The sequence below is a fragment of the Aotus nancymaae genome, unplaced genomic scaffold (assembly GCF_030222135.1).
Source record: "Aotus nancymaae isolate 86718 unplaced genomic scaffold, 86718_ANA_hifiasm-v0.15.2.pri h1tg000008l, whole genome shotgun sequence".
In the NCBI taxonomy this organism is placed as follows: domain Eukaryota; kingdom Metazoa; phylum Chordata; class Mammalia; order Primates; family Aotidae; genus Aotus; species Aotus nancymaae.
This window is the reverse complement of record NW_026988419.1, coordinates 59,886,108-59,903,903: the sequence shown is the minus strand read 5'-3', so window position 1 is coordinate 59,903,903 and position 17,796 is coordinate 59,886,108. Positions and strand designations below refer to the sequence as shown.

At 34.8% G+C, this 17,796-nt stretch overlaps 1 protein-coding gene across 6 annotated transcripts in view; it reads left to right on the top strand.

Moving 5' to 3' along the window:
• Window positions 1–17,796, top strand: part of TLK1 (tousled like kinase 1) — a 170,271-nt gene that overhangs the window by 131,196 nt on the left and 21,279 nt on the right. For all 6 annotated transcript variants that reach the window (XM_064373373.1, XM_012468540.2, XM_064373372.1 and 3 more), the window contains 2 exons: window positions 4,202–4,268; window positions 16,883–16,980. In XM_064373373.1, the coding sequence (XP_064229443.1) occupies window positions 4,202–4,268; window positions 16,883–16,980 (165 nt within the window). The remainder of the gene's footprint in view (window positions 1–4,201; window positions 4,269–16,882; window positions 16,981–17,796) is intronic.

Here is a 17,796-nt window from a genome sequence, read left to right as displayed (position 1 = left end):
AATATCCTTTTCAGGTTGTTTATTGCTGATATATACAAGTAGCCTGTTCTCATACCCTGCAGCTTTGCTAAATTTATTTATTGCTCTAGTGATTTCTTGTGTGTTTTTTGGAGATTTTCTAAAAATAGAGGCATGTCATCTGCAAATACAGATAGTTTTACTTTTTAGCTTACAGTTTAGATGCATTTTATTTCTTTTCCTTACCTGACTGCTCTGGTAGGACTTCCAGTATAATATTCGATAGCAGTGATGAAAGTAAATGTCCTTGTCTCATTCCTGATATTAGGAGGAAATCTTTCCATTTTCACCAGTAACTTTGATGTTAGTTTGCCTGGGTTTTTGTTGTTGTTCTTTTTTTTCTTGCTCTGTTGCCCAGGCTGGAGTATAATGGTGCGGTCTCAGCTCACTGCAACCTCTGCTTCCCAGGCTGAAGCAATTCTCATGCCTCAGCCTCCCGAGTAGCTGGGACTACAGGTTTGCACCACCATGCCCAGCTAATTTTTGTATAAGTGCCTCTAACAGTCTATTTACCATAGCTTGTGTTTTTTGACTTTCAGGCTTCAGGTTAATTCTCTGCTTAAACAGAATGTCTTTAAGACATTGAATACCAAATTTGTTTAAAATGAGTATTCCCTGTTTTTGTTATTTCTACTTTTTTTAATACTGTCACCCCACATTTCTATTAAACTATTTTAGAACACTTTTAAAATCAAAATTCTCATTCACTCAGACTTAGTATGGCAGATTATCAGGAGTCAAGTCTTATGTTCGGGCTTTAAATTTGTTAACTTTTTAGGTATTATGTGTGTATAATAATATATTTTTATGTGTGTATAATAAAAATATTAATAATTTAGCTATCATCAGAGATGATTCTATGGGAAGAGATGGACTGTATCTTTGCCTTATCTATGAATAAAAGATTTTCTAAATAATTTAACCAACTGAATTGTTTGAGAGGGCAGGTTTTTTTTAAAAACATCTTAAACACATAAAAGTAATTGATAATTAAAAGCCACTGACGTTAACATTATCCTAGCTTAAATCTTTCCATTCTATGTACTTAAGTCTTGTTTCTTTAAAGAAGATTGTTCCCAGTTTCTTTTATTTAAATACATAGATTTCTTTAAAAACATTTTTTGTTAATACAAATTCATAACAGAGATTATCGAAAAAGCTACTGTATGTCAGGTATTAATACTCCCTAATACTTACTAGTGGGAAGATGGAGAGAAATATAACATGGCTCTTTTGCCATTTGGCGGTTTGCTTTCTAATTGGCAAGACAAGACCTTGGCAGAGATCTGTGAATGCCAAAATTATGTATATGTAAAATTTTCTGGGGAGAGTGTTTATAACTTCCTTTCGATTTTATTTTTTTAATCTCTATGATTGTAAAATGGTAAGAGTCACTGCCCTGGAAAATGAGTAGCCTAATAACACAACAACAAAATACCATTTCTCCCACATTGCAGAAAGTCTAGCCATGTGCATGTGTAGGAGCTTTGCAATTACATATGTTAGCCAAATGTCTTGGTGGGACAAAAATTTCAAAGAACTCAAGTCAGGTACTAATTTTGGTTTAAGATATAGCAAACTTTAGCTGTTTTGTAACTCAGCAAAAATCAAAAGTATAGAATTTCTATATAGAAACAAAACAAATTTAAATATCTTTTAAAAGTTAGTTCTGAGCTCATCCTATGGCCTACTAGTGGACCTAAAACCATACTTTAATAGCAATTTATGATACTGTTATACAGACACACTTTTACCAGTGGCATAAACCTATATGCATATCCAGAAGCTTTTTACCAACATTTCTACATATTTTCTTTTCTAGATTAATTGAGATATTATCAATTTTAGTTTTCAAATCTCATTTTCTTATTATTGCCTTCTACCTCCTCCCTCTCTCACTTCATCTGCATTCACACTCCAACATTTAATTCTCTGAACTTACTATAAGCAACTACTACAGCTATCAACTATTGCTGTATTCAGTGTAATAAAATCCAGTAGTTGTGTTATCTAAGACTGGATAGAGAGATTTAATTTAAAATGTTAATTTTTTTGGCTCCTAAGGTGTTGCAAGTGGAATGCTAACTGAATTTTTTATTTTTATTTTATTTATTTATTTATTTTGAGACGGAGTTTCGCTCTTGTTACCCAGGCTGGAGTGCAATGGCGCGATCTCGGCTCACTGCAACCTCCGCCTCCTGGGTTCAAGCAATTCTCCTGCCTCAGCCTCCCGAGTAGCTGGGACTACAGGCACGCACCACCATGCTTGGCTAATTTTTTATATGTTTAGTAGAGACAGGGTTTCACCATGTTGACCAGGATGGTCTCGATCTCTTGACCTTGTGATCCACCCGCCTCGGCCTCCCAAAGTGCTGGGATTATAGGCGTGAGCCACTGCGCCCGGCAAAATTTTTTATTTTTGTTTATTTCCTTTGAATACTTCCTTTTTAGAATTAGTAAATTTAATAAGCACCTAGCTAAAGGGAAACAGCTTTTATATTAAATGTTGCTGAGGGACTGAAACCAAACAAATAAATCACACCCGAGTTAGGGGCTTAATGAAATAACCTCAGAACACGTAAGTAAATTGACAAACAAGGGCTTGATTGTGATAGATAAAAGCTATTAAAGTTGGAATATGGGCCAGTTGTAGTGGCTCACACTTGTAATCCCAGGACTTTGGGAGGCTGAGGTGGGTGGATCACTTGAAGCCAGGTGTTTGAGACCAACCTGGCCAACATGGCAAAAACCCTGTCTCTACTAAAAATACAAAAATTAGCTGGGCTTGGTGGCGTATGCCTATAGTCCCAGCTACTCTGAAGGCAGAGGTTGGAGAATCGCTTGAATTTGAGAGGTGGAGGTGCAGTGAGCCGAGATTGCACCACTGCACTCCAGCCTGGGCAATAGAGCGAGACCCTAATAAGTCTTGTTATGGTTCTACATATATTAAATTGGTAATTTTTCAGAGTTAGGTAAGAATATTTGAAATAAATAACCGTGAAGCACTTTAAAGACTTAAAGTCCTGTATCTGTTTACTTTTATTAAGAGTTTGAAATAGCTAGGCATGGTAGTTTGCACCTGTACTCCCAGATACTTGGGACACTGAGACTGGAGACTCACCTGAGCCTGGGAGTTCAAATTCAACCTGGACACCAAAGCAAGACCCTATCTGTATATTTGGAGTATAAGAATTTAGTGCTTTTTTGGGAATGGGGGAGATTGAGGGCAGGGTTTTGTTATGTTACCCAGGCTGGTCTTGAATTCCTAGGCGCAAGCAATCCACCTGCCTCGGCCTCCCAAAGTGCTGGGATTAGAGGCGTGAGCCACTGCACCCAACTAGAATTTAGTACTTTAACTAAAGATTTAGCATTTCTTTATCTTGCTTATTTACTCCCAACACACTGAAGCAGAGAAAGGAAAAATGTCTGATTTTTTTCTCTTTTTAAAAACTGCCCAAACTGGACTGACTCCCTTTGCAGTGATTTCTCACTACTCTTGGAGTAAAATTGAAATTCTTTTCTTGGCTTGAAAATCCATACATAGTATGTCTCCCCAGCTTACATCTCCTACTACTCACAACCTTTTTGACTACATCTGATTTGCTCCCATTTTTTTCTCTTCTATTTACATGCCAAGACTTATTTTCATCTTACAGTTTTGAAATTTCTGTAACTCCCGTCTAGAATATACTTCCCAGAGTACTCATGGTTGTCTTTTTCTTATTTAGATGAAGGTCACCTCCCTAACACCCAATCCAAATTAACATAATGCAATTAGTAATTACTATACCATCCTTTTTTGCTTTCTTCATGACACTGTTACTTAAACTTATTTATTTCATTACATGGTTTTATGCCTGCTTACCTCCGTGATAGCATGTAAGCTCAAACTAATATGTAAGGAGAAATTGTCTTGTTTTTCATTGTATCCTTAGGATATAAATTCTAGAACATCACTTGATAAATGGTACTTATTAAATCATTATAGACTTAGTTAACTGTTTCATTTAAAAGTATAAAATGTATTCTGAAGAATATCTCAAAGGATTTTGTCTCATACATTTTGGGCTGAAAGTTATCCACGTTTTAGTATTTCCATTTGATTGCATTTATATTTTGCTAGTTGTTAATAAACAATAAGTGTAAATCTCAATATGTAGAATTAAAATTTCGTTTTTGACAGGTTGACTTTGGCAGAATATCATGAACAGGAAGAAATTTTCAAACTTAGACTAGGACATCTCAAAAAGGTATGTGAAACATATGCTGCATTTTTACTTCAATTTGCTGCAAGAGTTTGTGGAGAGTTAAAAGTCTATTATTTTAAAAGCCAAAATTTAAGAGAATAAGATTTCAAATTAAAAACTTCAGATTAAAAAGAGGTGCATTAAAGTTACTTAATTTTATTTATTATTATTTTTATTTTTTGAAACAGTCCGCTCTGTCACCCAGGCTGGAGTACAGTGGCACAGTCTAAGCTCACTGCAACTTCCACCTCCCTGGTTCAAGTGATTTTCGTGCCTTAGCCTCCCCAGTAGCTGGGATTACAGGCATGCGCGACCACGCTCGGCTAATTTTTGTATTTTTAATAGAGAGGGGGTTTCTCCATGTTGGCCAGGCTGGTCTCAAACTCCTGGCTTCATGTGATCCACCTGCCTTGGCCTCCCAAAGTACTGGGATTATAGGCGTGAGCTGTCACACCTAGCCAAAGTTAATATTTTTATGTGGAGTATATTAAAATAACATTCCTTTACTTTGTGGCAACTTAAAAATATTGAGATGGTGATACACCATGTCCCTATAGTGGAGGAGTGATTCCTGGTCAGACTTCCAGGGGCTTTAGATTACTGTATTTAAGTACTACCTTTTGGTAAAAAATACTTCATTTTAAAGATGAAATGTAAAATTCCATATTGTTTAGTTCATTTCATAATGAAATAACAATTATAAGTAGCAAATATTTCTTTGGCTTATCTTTTAATTTGTTGCAGGTGTGATGTTTTAATTAGAATGTGTGCATAGGAAAAAGCACTTAATCATTAGTAATAGTATAAAGGGATAAAATTGAGAAAAAATGTAACGTGTTACTGTAGTAAACTTTTAAATAATTTATGTCTTTCTGCTTGTTTGAAAACTCTGAAGTTGTAATCAGTTTATTGTTTTTACAGGTCTTAATTTTAATTCAAATGATTGCAAAGAAGTAGTAATAACATAGTCCATTTTTTTCCCTCAAAATGAAGTTACCGACAGACGTAAAATTCTTTTTCTTTGACCCAGTTTTTTTATTGTGCTTTCTGCTTGTCAGGTTGTTTAAATTTTTTAAATAGGCTGAATTATAGGTAAAATTGAATCGGTGAACTAATTGGAGATAGTATCTATGAAGTTGTCTCCATGGGATAGGGTGAGGTAGGACAGAGAAACCCGTTCTGGTAGCAGCTACTATTACACTGCATACGAATTTGTTTTGGAAATGTTATTAATATGCTGGGGACTCCTACCATTTAATTATATGGAATAGAAAAAAATTATTATATATAATTTGCATTAGTGTCCTTTAATATGCTGTATCTGTCTATGCCAACTGCTCAGAATGCTTCAACTTAAACTACTTGAACAGTGAATTCAGAAATGATTTATTTTGGTCTTTTTGTTTTATAAGTGGTTCTTTTCTGTTCTGTTGTAATTACTGAGTACTTTTCCTGCTTCAGTCTATTCTCTATAATAGATAGAGCTATAGAACTGTCATAATAGTTGGATAATAATGATAGAACCATATAAAGGAACTATAGAAGGGAAAGGGAATTTTTAATACAGGATGAGTCATAAGTATTTGTGTGCCCACCTAAACTGTTTTGAAAATGAGTTCATAATGGCCTATGCCTGATGTCTCACATAAAGATTTACCAGTTATTTTCTAACCAGCCTGTGGTCATAAAGGAACACTATTTACTTAGTTATAGTGCCCAAGATGTACTATAACATCTTGGAGAATTTACTGAAGGGTTGTTATTTTCACATTAAGAACAAATTTCAGATTACTCTATGATAACATTTTACATGTGCACCTTATTTTATGAAAATCTTTTATAAAACCTGAAATTATAAAGCAGTTAAATTAGGAAGTGGCTATTTGTATTACAAAAACTACACTTTGAAAAGGCTTCAAAGGAGGGTTTGTTTTTGTTTTTGGTTGGTTGGTTTTAAAGCTTTCCTGGTACTTTGAAAATACTGGTTTCTGTGAAAAATAGTTTTCTGAAGTAAGGTATACCTTAAGTGTCTGATATTGTATAGACATTTGTAATATGTTGTCTATAAACCTTCTTTTCTAACCTTCATATTTTCCTCTTTCCCAGTGTTTGACTTGTATATTTTTCATATATACTTATTCTTTCCAATAATTGTCCCTTCCATAATCTTTTTCCTGCTTTTTTTCCCAGCTTTTATCAAATTTACTGAACAGTTTTAGATTTCTAACTTTATCTTCTTTTTAACTAATTTACAACATAAATTTTCTTTTCTTTGACCTCCATCATGGAATATTTTGGGGAAATGGATTAACAATAATGCTGAAACATACTCTCATGTCATGAATACTCATATTTTTTTGAGAGACTATTTTGGGTGAGAAGAATGAGTGTATTACAATAGAAAGTTGCCAGTAGTACATACAAGAAACAAAATTAAGCAAGTACTGTCACTTTAGAGCATAAGTAGCAGTTGTCTGCATAGAACTGGGTATTAATTTTTGAGTTATACAGTTAAAAAATAATAAGCAGTAAGTTACATGTATAAAAATAAGTTATTTGGCATTCTGAAACACAGTTGGAAAATAGGTCATTCTGTTTTCTAGAAAAGAATAAACAGACTTTTAATACATACAGGACAGGCTTGAGTCAAAAGAAAAGATGTTATCACTTCTGTCTTATCAGCTCCCTGTGCTCCTGGGTTTATTAAGCAGACATGAACTGTACCCCAGCTTCTAAGTGTGCAGTTTCTACCATAGGCTGGATCTGAATATTTGATGTCCTTTGTATCCTGCACAGGAAATATAACCAGTCAGTTTAGGGTTTAGACTTGGAGACTGGCTTACTCTTGCATTAGCAGGGTGACTCTCTTACCCTTTCTCCCTTCAGTAAACTGTTAACATTAAGCAGAATTAATTATTAGACTAACTTTGTTAGCACTGAAGGACAAAAATTCATTGAGGAAGCCCATGGCATATGGACATACGAGAATAGAAAGACTTGTTTACTTTTTCTTGAAGTGGATAATTTATGACGTAGATTCTGTTTCATAATGATAATCACAGTAATAATTGAAAAGCTAAACTAAAATATGAAAAAGCATATTTATCTTTGAATAAATCATAAAGCTCAGTTCACATTTTATGCTGTTCTTTAGAGTCAGAAAAAATAAATTCAAAGATAGCCTTACTCTATTATCCAAAGTGTGATAGAATAAGGAATCAGAGGCAGAAACCGCCAAAAGTAAGTACATGGCTAAAATAAATAGATGTTTCTAGTTACTACCGAAAAGTAAATGTAACCTTACTTGTGGGCTTATTAGTTTTGTCTTCTGAGATTAGGAAAATCATTGTGCAGCATCACTTTTTTCCCCCTCAATTGTATCAAGAATTCTTTCATCTTATATTTATTGTTTTAGTCGTTCCCAGTTTGTACAGTCATTGCTTACCCATTTACTAAGTGATTTATTGCCACACTCTACCTGACATAGGCATAATTCAAATTCCCATTTTAACAGAATTACATAATATTACTTTTTATAGACTTTGAAGTTTTCACCATTTTTGAGTGAACATTAATTATACCTTTTTGAATGCCGAGATCTATATATACCTCATCTGGAGTACTACCACCAGTAAGTGACAAATCCAAAACTTGAACCTTTCTCACTTATGTTTCAATGACTGTACCCATGTGATTCATTCCCAGAATTATTTTGTTGTAGATGAATAGGAAGTTGCTTCTTTGTATTCAGAAAAATTAATTTGTGGCTTTCCTTGCATCTCTACTAAGTACTGGACTGTTTGCTTTTCTGTAAGTTTTTTTGGTGTGAGGGGTGAACATGCTATTTCATTTTCATTACAGATAAAGGAGAACCAGTTTTAAGTTAATTATTTTTCATACACATTATTTTTCATTTTCACGTATTTCCTTCCTTGGGCATTATGTTAGTGACTGTTGTATCAACTACAATATTTCTTCATTATTAACTAATATATTGATTTTCACTCAATTTAAAGATCAACAAAGACTTTTATAAAAAAATTTTTTAAATAAAAACTCTAAAGTAATTTTAAAATATATCTTAAGGAATTCTTAGAACTATATAATAAAATATATGGAGACCATACAAATTATTCCTGAAACTATTTCAAAAGAAACAATTAACTTTTTTGGTTATCATTAATTATGTACAAACTTCCTCAATTATTAATAAAAGTTTGTAGTTGCAAAGAGAGTAATTTCCTATCTTTAGAAAGTTGTTTCTTGACGCAAAGCTTCTAATGATCCCGTTTTATCTACCTGTGCCCCATGTGAAGTCGTGTGTTCAAGGAAACCAGCCATATACCAGCTTGCTGTTACAGTTGATCCAGTTTTGATACCTGTCTCTGTTAAATTCTGGTTGTGGAAAAACATTTTTCTTTGTGATTCATAAGCTCTGCTAGGTTGATTATATAGTCAGATTTTTATTCTGGAGTTGAAGAAAACAGTGTGAATGTGCTTTCAAGGATTGTCACTAGATTAACACATATAACTAAAAATAAAATACAGTCCCTGCAAGATCAACTTCCTCAAAATGTCCATATTTCTTAAAAGATACCAGTTACCAATTATAATACCCAAAACTGATGAGTAAATGAGAATTTTGAAAGTTTTTATTAGGTCCAGTAACTATGTCTTGACACTGCTGTTACTCAAGTTTGTGATATGAACAGCATGTGGGTATGTTACTCTTTATTTTCTTGTCTTTAAATTTTGTTGTCTTCTTGATTTTAAATATTTGATTAGTTGGAGAGAACATGTTTATCTAGTGTGGCATCTCAGTATGGAGTATTAAATAGTTTAGTAAGGACTGGCTTTAATGTATGTGTGAATGTGTGTGTGTGAGTGCGTTTGACTTATGAGCCCTGAATAAAAGTGCCAGAAGTTTTATTTGAAAAACATAACCAGTTTGTAATTGAAACAGGATTAGTCAAGAATCATCAGCACCAACACAAATGTATCTTTGCAGACCGAAGGAATCAGCTAAACAATTTACAGTCATCTCAATCTCTACTAAAACAAAAATCACATCCAACATGCCACCTGACACCATTTCTTTCTCTCTCTCTCCTTTGCTCCTTGCGATGTGGCATTCATCTCTCCTTGTGCCTCCGTTCTGAAGAGATAACAATATAGCAACAACTCTGCCACTGAAATCCTGTTCTCTGACTGATATTGGCACCTGCAAAGAGAAACAACCAGTAACAGGCAGCAGCAGCATCAGTATTAATCTTCCATGATGAAATCTTTACAGGTCAAGAACAAGTACACAGCTCTTTTCTCACTCCTTCACAGTGGATCATGCAACTAGTTGAAATGGAAGACAATGGATTGTCTACAAGCCTTTTGAACAGTGGAGAATACAGGGCGTTGGCTTTAGGTGAATTGACCCCCAAATATTCTTGAAGTTTGATGTCCCTTTTGGTCTTTTTTTCTAGAATACCATTGTCATCTGACTTATCAAACCCTTAGTATGACCCCAAAGAATAAGTTTGCATATGTGACATTTTTTGTCACTTTAGGTTTGAATGAAAATATGAAAATAATGAGCTGTATAATGCTAGAGGGCTTAATCTTTAAACCTGTGTGTTCATCTTATATTTATAGCCATGTTTGGAAGAAATCTTTTAGGAATTCTCTCAGTTAAAGCCAACCACATTGTACATGATGTTTCCATAGAACCTGACACAAGATGCTGCTTGTGTAGGCAGTAGTTTTCAGCGGAATTCTGGGAAAAGTACACTCTACTAGAAAAAGTCGTGATTAAGCCTATGAAGAATGTTAAAAGATTCCTGATTCCTTGGTGTGTGTGTGTGCAAGAAAGGTGCCAAGAAGAGTGCTGGAATTCTCACTTTACATTTTGTTCTTACTACTATTTTCCATTTAAAAATGAGTTGTCCCAAAAAGATGACTGTGGTAAGAGAACATGGAACCAGCTCTAGATGGGAAAACCCAGTGTTTCTGTTCTTACCTCTCAACTCACATATGGACCTGCAAACTATCCTGGCTCTGTTTTTCCCTATTTATAATCATACAACCTTAACTTTGTAGTAGATAATGTTCAGCTACCAAAATAAAAATGTAGAGTTAAAAGGTTGTTACTTCCCTAGCGTTGAATATTAGACCTGTTGTTATACAGGTAATGGAGTTTAAAACATTTTGGAAAGAATCTTAGAAGTCATGTTAGCCATCAGCAGGGTTTGCAATTAATTCAGATTTGTAAATTCAGTTCAGAGATAACTTGCACAAAAAAGAGAAAACAGTTGCTTGGCTACCAGTTCTTCCCAATCATAACTGTAAATTCATGCCATATGCGTAATAAGCATGTAGAAGACTAGGTTTAAAAGGAAGCAGAGGCCAGGCGCGGTGACTCATGCCTGTAATCCTAGCACTTTGGGAGGCAGAGGCCAGAGAATCGCTTGAGCCCAGGAGTTGAAAATCTTGTCTTTACAAAGAAAAAAAAAAAAGTGGGGGCAGGAAGCAGGCAAGAAAACTGGGAGAAGGACTGCTGTACATTGTATGAAGGCATTGTACGTACAATGTACAGTGTGTGCTCAAGGTTAGTGTCAGCCCCTTGATTAGTGTTTAACGTTACAGAATTTCACTCCCATAATATAGCAGCTATAAATGTTTTTAAGACAAGTATGGTAGATATTTAAATTTTGCCAGTCAGTTGAATTCTTAACATTCATCTGATGCTGGGAGGTAGTTTTTTGTTTTGTTTTGTTATAATAAAATAGAGGAATTGACAGAATTAAAACTTGTCTATTTTAACAGCCATTCCAAGTTAAGGGTATTAATGTATGTATTTATGCATTTGAAGGGAGAATAAACTACTTCCCCCTCCACACACAGCCAGAAAAAACAAGAAATGTAGTGTGTAAAAAGAAAAACATTGAGTAAAGATACTAATATAATTAACTTAGTTAAACATACCTAAGGTGATACAGCATGCTCTCATCAGTAATAAACCACTTTAGTGATTGAGGATGGGAGTGGAGGGAACATTTATATAACTAGGAAAGAAAGCCCCCAATATTTGATGATTTTTGTCTCTTCTCATTCTCCTACCTTCTCCCCATTCTACACAATTATTCTCAAGCAGAAATATGATTGTGGTGCAATAGTTTCAAAATTCAGATCTGCTTTGTCTAGGTGGTTATTTGGGTTGGTTTGTTGGCTGGCTAGCTGGCTTTTATTTTCATTGGTTCATATCTCACATATTTATATTTAGGATATGGGAAAGCATATAATATGGTGACATGTAATAAGGATAAATTTGAAATAAATTGGTTTTCTTCTTAATTTTTTTTTTTTTGCACTGCCGTTTCTTTTAATTAGCACCCTTTTTTTCCTTTCTTTTTTCTTTTTTTTGGAGACAGACTCTTGCTGTGTCGCCCAGGCTGGTCTGGAGTGCAGTGTGGAGTGCAGCCTGGGTTCAAGTGATTCTCCTGCCTCAGTCTCCCAAGTAGCTGGGACTACAGGCAGCCGCCACCATGCCTGGCTAATTTTTGTATTTTTAATAGAGATGGGGTTTCACTATGTTGGCCAGGCTGGTCTTGGACTCCTGACCTCGTGATCTGCCCACCTTGGCCTTCCAAAGTGCTGGGAGTACAGATGTGAGCCACCGAGACCTGCTCTTAATTAGCTTTTAATAGTGATTTTTGTTACTTTTACCTTTTACTTTCCTGGTGGTAAACTTTTAGAATGACATTATAAACAGATTGTGAAATTAAAATCGAATTTTTTTTAGGACTGAGAGAGTTAACTTTTAAGGGATTAATATTGTTCACATTACTAAAGTGAATTTGGTGTTAAACTTTTTTTTTTTCCTGAGACAAGGTCTCACTCTGTCATTCAGGCTGGCTGGAGTGCAGTGGCCTGATCTTGGCTCACTGCAGCTTCCATCTCCTGGGTTCAAGCAATTCTCATGCCTCAGCCTCCTGAGTAGCTGATGTTACATGCGAGCACCACCACGATTGGCTAATCTTTGTATTTTTAGTAGATATAGGGTTTCACCACATTGGCCAGGCTGGTCTCAAATTTCTGACTTCAGGCGATCTACCGGCCTCGGCCTCCCACAGTTCTGGGATTACAAGCGTGAGCCACTGTACCTGGCTGGTGTTAAAACCTCATTCTGAACTGGTTTTCTTAAGTACTGTTGCTGTGGTGCTGTTGAATGGACTGTTCCAAGCTGTATTCTTCTACCAACTCCCATAGGTTATAGGCAAGCTGAGAATAATATATCAAAGTACTTCATATTTTATCTTGGCTTTATGGGAAGGCAGTTCTTACAAATTGAGTTTTTTGGTAGAGAGAATATGTTACATATATTCAGGATTTGCTAAATAACTTTAGCAAGTTTAATTTTTTCAGGAGATGTATTGGTTTTACATGTAAAAATATATTTTATAACTTTTTAAGCCTTATAGTTTCAATGCCTACCATATTTTACCTTTTAATCGTTGCCTTTTGAAAAATTGCCGTTATGAGAAATGCTCCAAAATACTCCAGATTCCCCTACCTTTTTTTTTTTTCTTTTTAAAAAACATCTCCCTCACATAGGAACCACCTAACATTTTTAACCTGGAATTTTACAGAAATTCTGCATCATTACAGCTTACATTTGGCTTATAGACTTGAGACAAAGGGATATTAAGTTGCCGTAGGAGACTTTTATTACAAATAGAAAGCATTTGTATGCTGAAGATCTGGTGAGAGACAAAGTCTTTTAGTTAAGTTGCTGTGGGATTTATCATCCATGTACATTTAAAAATTTTTGACTGTTAGAAGGTAGTGTTTTTTGCAGGTTACTTAAACAATGAGATAATGTTGAGATCTGTTGTATACCTGTCTGACTTGGCTTTTTATGTGAGTGAGAGTATTAGATTTTATTTGAAAATACTGTTAAAATAGCTATAGTATGTAGTGTTAAACTGTCCCTTGTATTTTTGTTTGTTTGTTTAAACAGAAAAGACTCATCTCCTTTTATTGTGTATTTAATTGCCAATCCTACCTCTCCTTCTAATACAGTCTGTTCTTATTTATGTCTTTTCTTCATTGTAATAAACTACTGAGTCCAGTTCATTTCTAGAAATGCTATTTGTCTCTTTGTTTCTTCTAGATTTTCTCTGCTTTCATTAACTGCTTAGAGTATGAATTCAGCACTGAAACTTGGTGTTCTTACTAAGCACAACTTAGCTGATCAGATTATCCCCTTTCAGTCTACTCATCTGGCCTTGTTTTGCTGTTTGAGGATTCCATTCTGTGATGAGTTCAGATCAGTTGTGAGCCCAGTTATCCTCTCTTCTTCTGAACCCTTGGAAAAAGATTAATTCTGATGATGGCCCAGAGGTTAAGGTCAGTCTCAGGCAAGGAGAATGTAGCCTACTGGATAGATCTTTGGATAGATCTGTAGCAAAGATAAGTTAGTTGTTCAGACTGTTGTACCTGGGCCAAACCAAAACTGCACCTTGCCCCATTCTCTGAGGACAAGGTGCTAGACAGTATTGCACTAGCATTTACCTACAAGTATGTGTGTTGGCCATAACAAAATACCAGACTAGGCACGTAAACAACAGACATTTATTCTGGAAGTCCAAGACAAGATCAGGCAGGGTTCAGTTTTGGGTAAGGACTCTCTTGCTGGCTTGCAGATAGCTGCTCTCTCATTCTGTCCTCACATGGCCTTTTCTCTGTGCTCCTTGGCGGGGGGGTGGAGGGACCTTTTTTCTCATAAGGCCACTAATCCCATCATGAAGGCTCCGTAACCTAATCCAACCCTACGTATCTCCCAAAGGCCTCATCTTCAAATGCTTCCATATCAGGGAGTGAGGGCTTCAGTATATGAATTTTGGGGGAGCACAGACATTCAGCCCATTACAATATATGTACTTTTTCTTAGTGGAATTTTTAGTTTTTAGAGTAGCAGAGTTTCCTTTCCCTCAGAAGTATGTCAGTTTGCTTGAAGTCCAAGATATTGTGAAATACTAAGTTACAAATGAAAGACAAATATATTTCACTGAGTATGGTGGATTTATATCTATCTGTATGTAAGACATAGTTTCTTCCCTTGACATTTCCTTCTAAATACCCAGAATCCATTTTTTTTTCTCTAGTGCTACTGACATTTTGTTTTTTTCCAGTAAACTTAACAATTCAAATGGATTGAAATTTGCTTGTGCTGTTTATTTTGTAAGATTTTTATGGGACATATTTCTCATGTTTTTAGAGGCAAAATAAGTTTGCTTTAATTTGCTGATTCAGACATACATTTTACTTTCTTTAACAAGTATTTATTTTGTAGTATTGATTACTACCATAGTATAGGCATCTGAAGATTATAAGACAAATGTAATTATGTTCATCAACAACCTATTTGAATCTCGTAATATTTATTTATGAGTCAGTAAAATTTAATTTTTATAAATTCACTGTTGAAATAATCTCCCAATGCCACAATTTCAAATAAAAGTTAAAACAAGTATTTATTCTAATAGACTTTTCACAATTGTATCAGATTATTTAAACTTTGACCAGCCTAACAAATGTTTAGTAGTTTCCTACATGTGTGAGAATCAAATTTTTTAAGCAGCAAATGTTAGTAACAGGAAGGGAAAAAGTCATTGCTTTCTAGATTCTAATCTAGATTCTAGTCTAGATTAGAATCAAATCTAGATTCTAGATTTCTAATGTAAATCAGTTTAAATTCTTTCATACTCCACAGAAAACCTATGTGGCCCATTTCTTATCTAATTTACATGGCTAAACTGTGATAACTAAGCCATGTTTTGCGTTTTTTGTCTCAAAGCTTTAACATTTACTTTCTGTTTTTATAATGAAACTTTGATTGTTGACTCTCCTAGTATGTCACTTTGCTTTTTATAATTAAAATTAAAAACATTTGTGACTGAAGCTATTAATGAGGAAATTTCAGTTAAATTAAGACAATCTGTGTAGCGTATCTATTTTAGAAAATCTCCCAAGAATTCTAGAAAGATTTATCTTCATTTGAATTTATTTTGAAATTTTCTTTTTGCTATGTAATATCTAATCTGTATTAAATATCCCTGTAACAAGTAGTGGTTGAATTTCATTTTAAAATAAAAATAACCTTAAGAGTAATGTGAAGTACAAACAACATAATCTTTAGAGATTTAATTTGTTTTTTTCTCATAATGCTTAAAATATTCCTCTGAATTTCTGTCTTAGGTACTGGTGTAATAAGCTTTATACCTCTGTTATCTGTCTTTGAATGAAATGATCATATTTATTTATATTTTTAAAGTAAATTTCAGAGTTGTATTTTGAGGTAAAGAATTTTTTATATCAAAAGATAAGTTACTAAAAGAAAAGAAGCAAAGGAGCTGATGAAATATTTAAGTGCATTATTCAGAAAAAACTTCTATTCCACGTGGTCTAGTGGGCACACATTAAGCCAAAGTGATCTGTATTTCTTTACTTCAAAATTATGTGTTAAAAATATTCTAAGCCAGGCATGGTGGCTCACACCCATAATCCCAACACTTTAGGAGGCTGAAGCAGGAGGATCATTTGAGCCCAGGAGTTCAAGACCAGCCTGGGCAACATAGTGAGACCCTGCCTCTACAAAAAATTAGCTAGGTGTATTGGTGCATGCCTGTGGTCCTAGCTGCTTGGGAGATTGAGGCAGGAGGATCACTTGAGCCTGGGAAGTCGAGGCTGCAGTGAGCCGTGATCATGCCACTGCACTCCAGCCTGGGTGACAGAGTGAAAAAAGAAATTGGGCTAGGAATTTTCACTGATATTTGGCACAGTCTTATCCATTTTTTAAGTAGTATTCAAATTTGTATTGACAAAGGGGTGTGTGTGTGTATGTGTGTATGACATGAGTGATATGTGTGCTTATTTGTTTTGGTGGCTAGTCTAAAAGTTATATATTTTAAGAGAAAAATGTATTTATCAAAATATTTATATTAAATGATTAAATTTCTTTAGATTTATTTACATCTGCTCTGATAACTCAGAGTCTACTACAGCAATCTAAATTTTTTGTTGTAATATCTCTTTAGGATTGCAGGGGGATTTATTCAAGTGAGTGGTCTCTGTGTGTGTGTGTGTGTGTGTGTGTGTATTTGTACTTCAAATGTTGTAAGGTATAGGAAGAATCATTCTGTTTTTTTCCTTTCTTCCTTTTAGCTATTATAAAATATTTTCACTTCGTTTTCTGCTAGTAAATTACTCCTTCTTAAATTAAAATTTGCATGGACTAGAAATAAAATTTTCAGCTCATTTTATGTCAGTTTCCAACCACCTTTCGTATACACATTATAAAAATAGATTTCTTGTAGTACAGAATAAAACCCAGCATCTCATTAGGTATAGATTTTCATGTGGAGGATGGTTTTTTGAAATAGGTTTTTGCCTTATCTTTTTCCATCTTTTGGGCATTGAAAAGAGCACTTTGATCTTTTAACTCAGTGGTACTTTATAATATACTGTTCTTCCCATCACTGTAAAAATTTGATGCTTGGGTAAAGCTATCTTTTTTATATCACAAATAAATTGAGCTTGTTATAGTCCCCTCTCTTCATTTTCAGGAAGAGGCAGAAATCCAGGCAGAACTTGAACGTTTGGAAAGAGTCAGAAATCTTCACATACGAGAGCTGAAAAGAATAAACAATGAAGATAATTCACAGTAAGTCGTTATTTGCATTTCACAGTTTATATTATTAAAACTCCCTCTCCCCACCCCGCCCCTGTAGGGAGCATAAATAAATTATTTCCTTATCGGGTTGTCTCATTATACTTAGAAAAGATCCAGAGTCCTTCCCATGGCTTAGAAGGCCTTTTATGATCCAGTCCCTGGCCACCTTCCTCACTTCTCTCCTCAGACCTGTCGAGAACATTCCCATCTCAATGGGGTTTTGTGCTTACCATTTCCTTTGCCTGGATGTTCCTCCTCTAAACACCTACTTGGCTTAATACTTATCTCACTTCAGATGTTCATTAGAAAGGCCATTCTTAGACTACTCTATTTAAAATAGCAGTCCCTTAGCCAGGCTCAGTGGTGCACACCTGTAGTTCCAGCTACTCAGGAGGCTAAGGTAGGAGGATTGCTTTGGCTCAGGAGTTCAATACCAGCCTTGTCAATATAGTGAGATCCCCATTTCTTTAAAAAAAAAAAAAGTTCCTGCCTCTTTGTTTCCTCTTTTAATATTGTTACCTTGCTTTATATTTTCAGAATGTTGATCACTATCTGGAATTATAAATTTATTTTTTAGTTATTATTTGTCTCCTCCCACTAGAATGTAAGCTTCATGAGTGTAAGAACTTGGTTTTGTTCTTGCTGCATCCATAGAGCCTAGACCAGTGTTTGACATATGGCAGGCGCTCATATGGTATTCGTATGAGCTCATATTTGGTATTCAAATAAATATTTGAATACCAAAGTTAATGTTATAGTAGTGAAAGAGAAATTATTTCAACCAAAAGTATTTCAGTAAGCCATGTA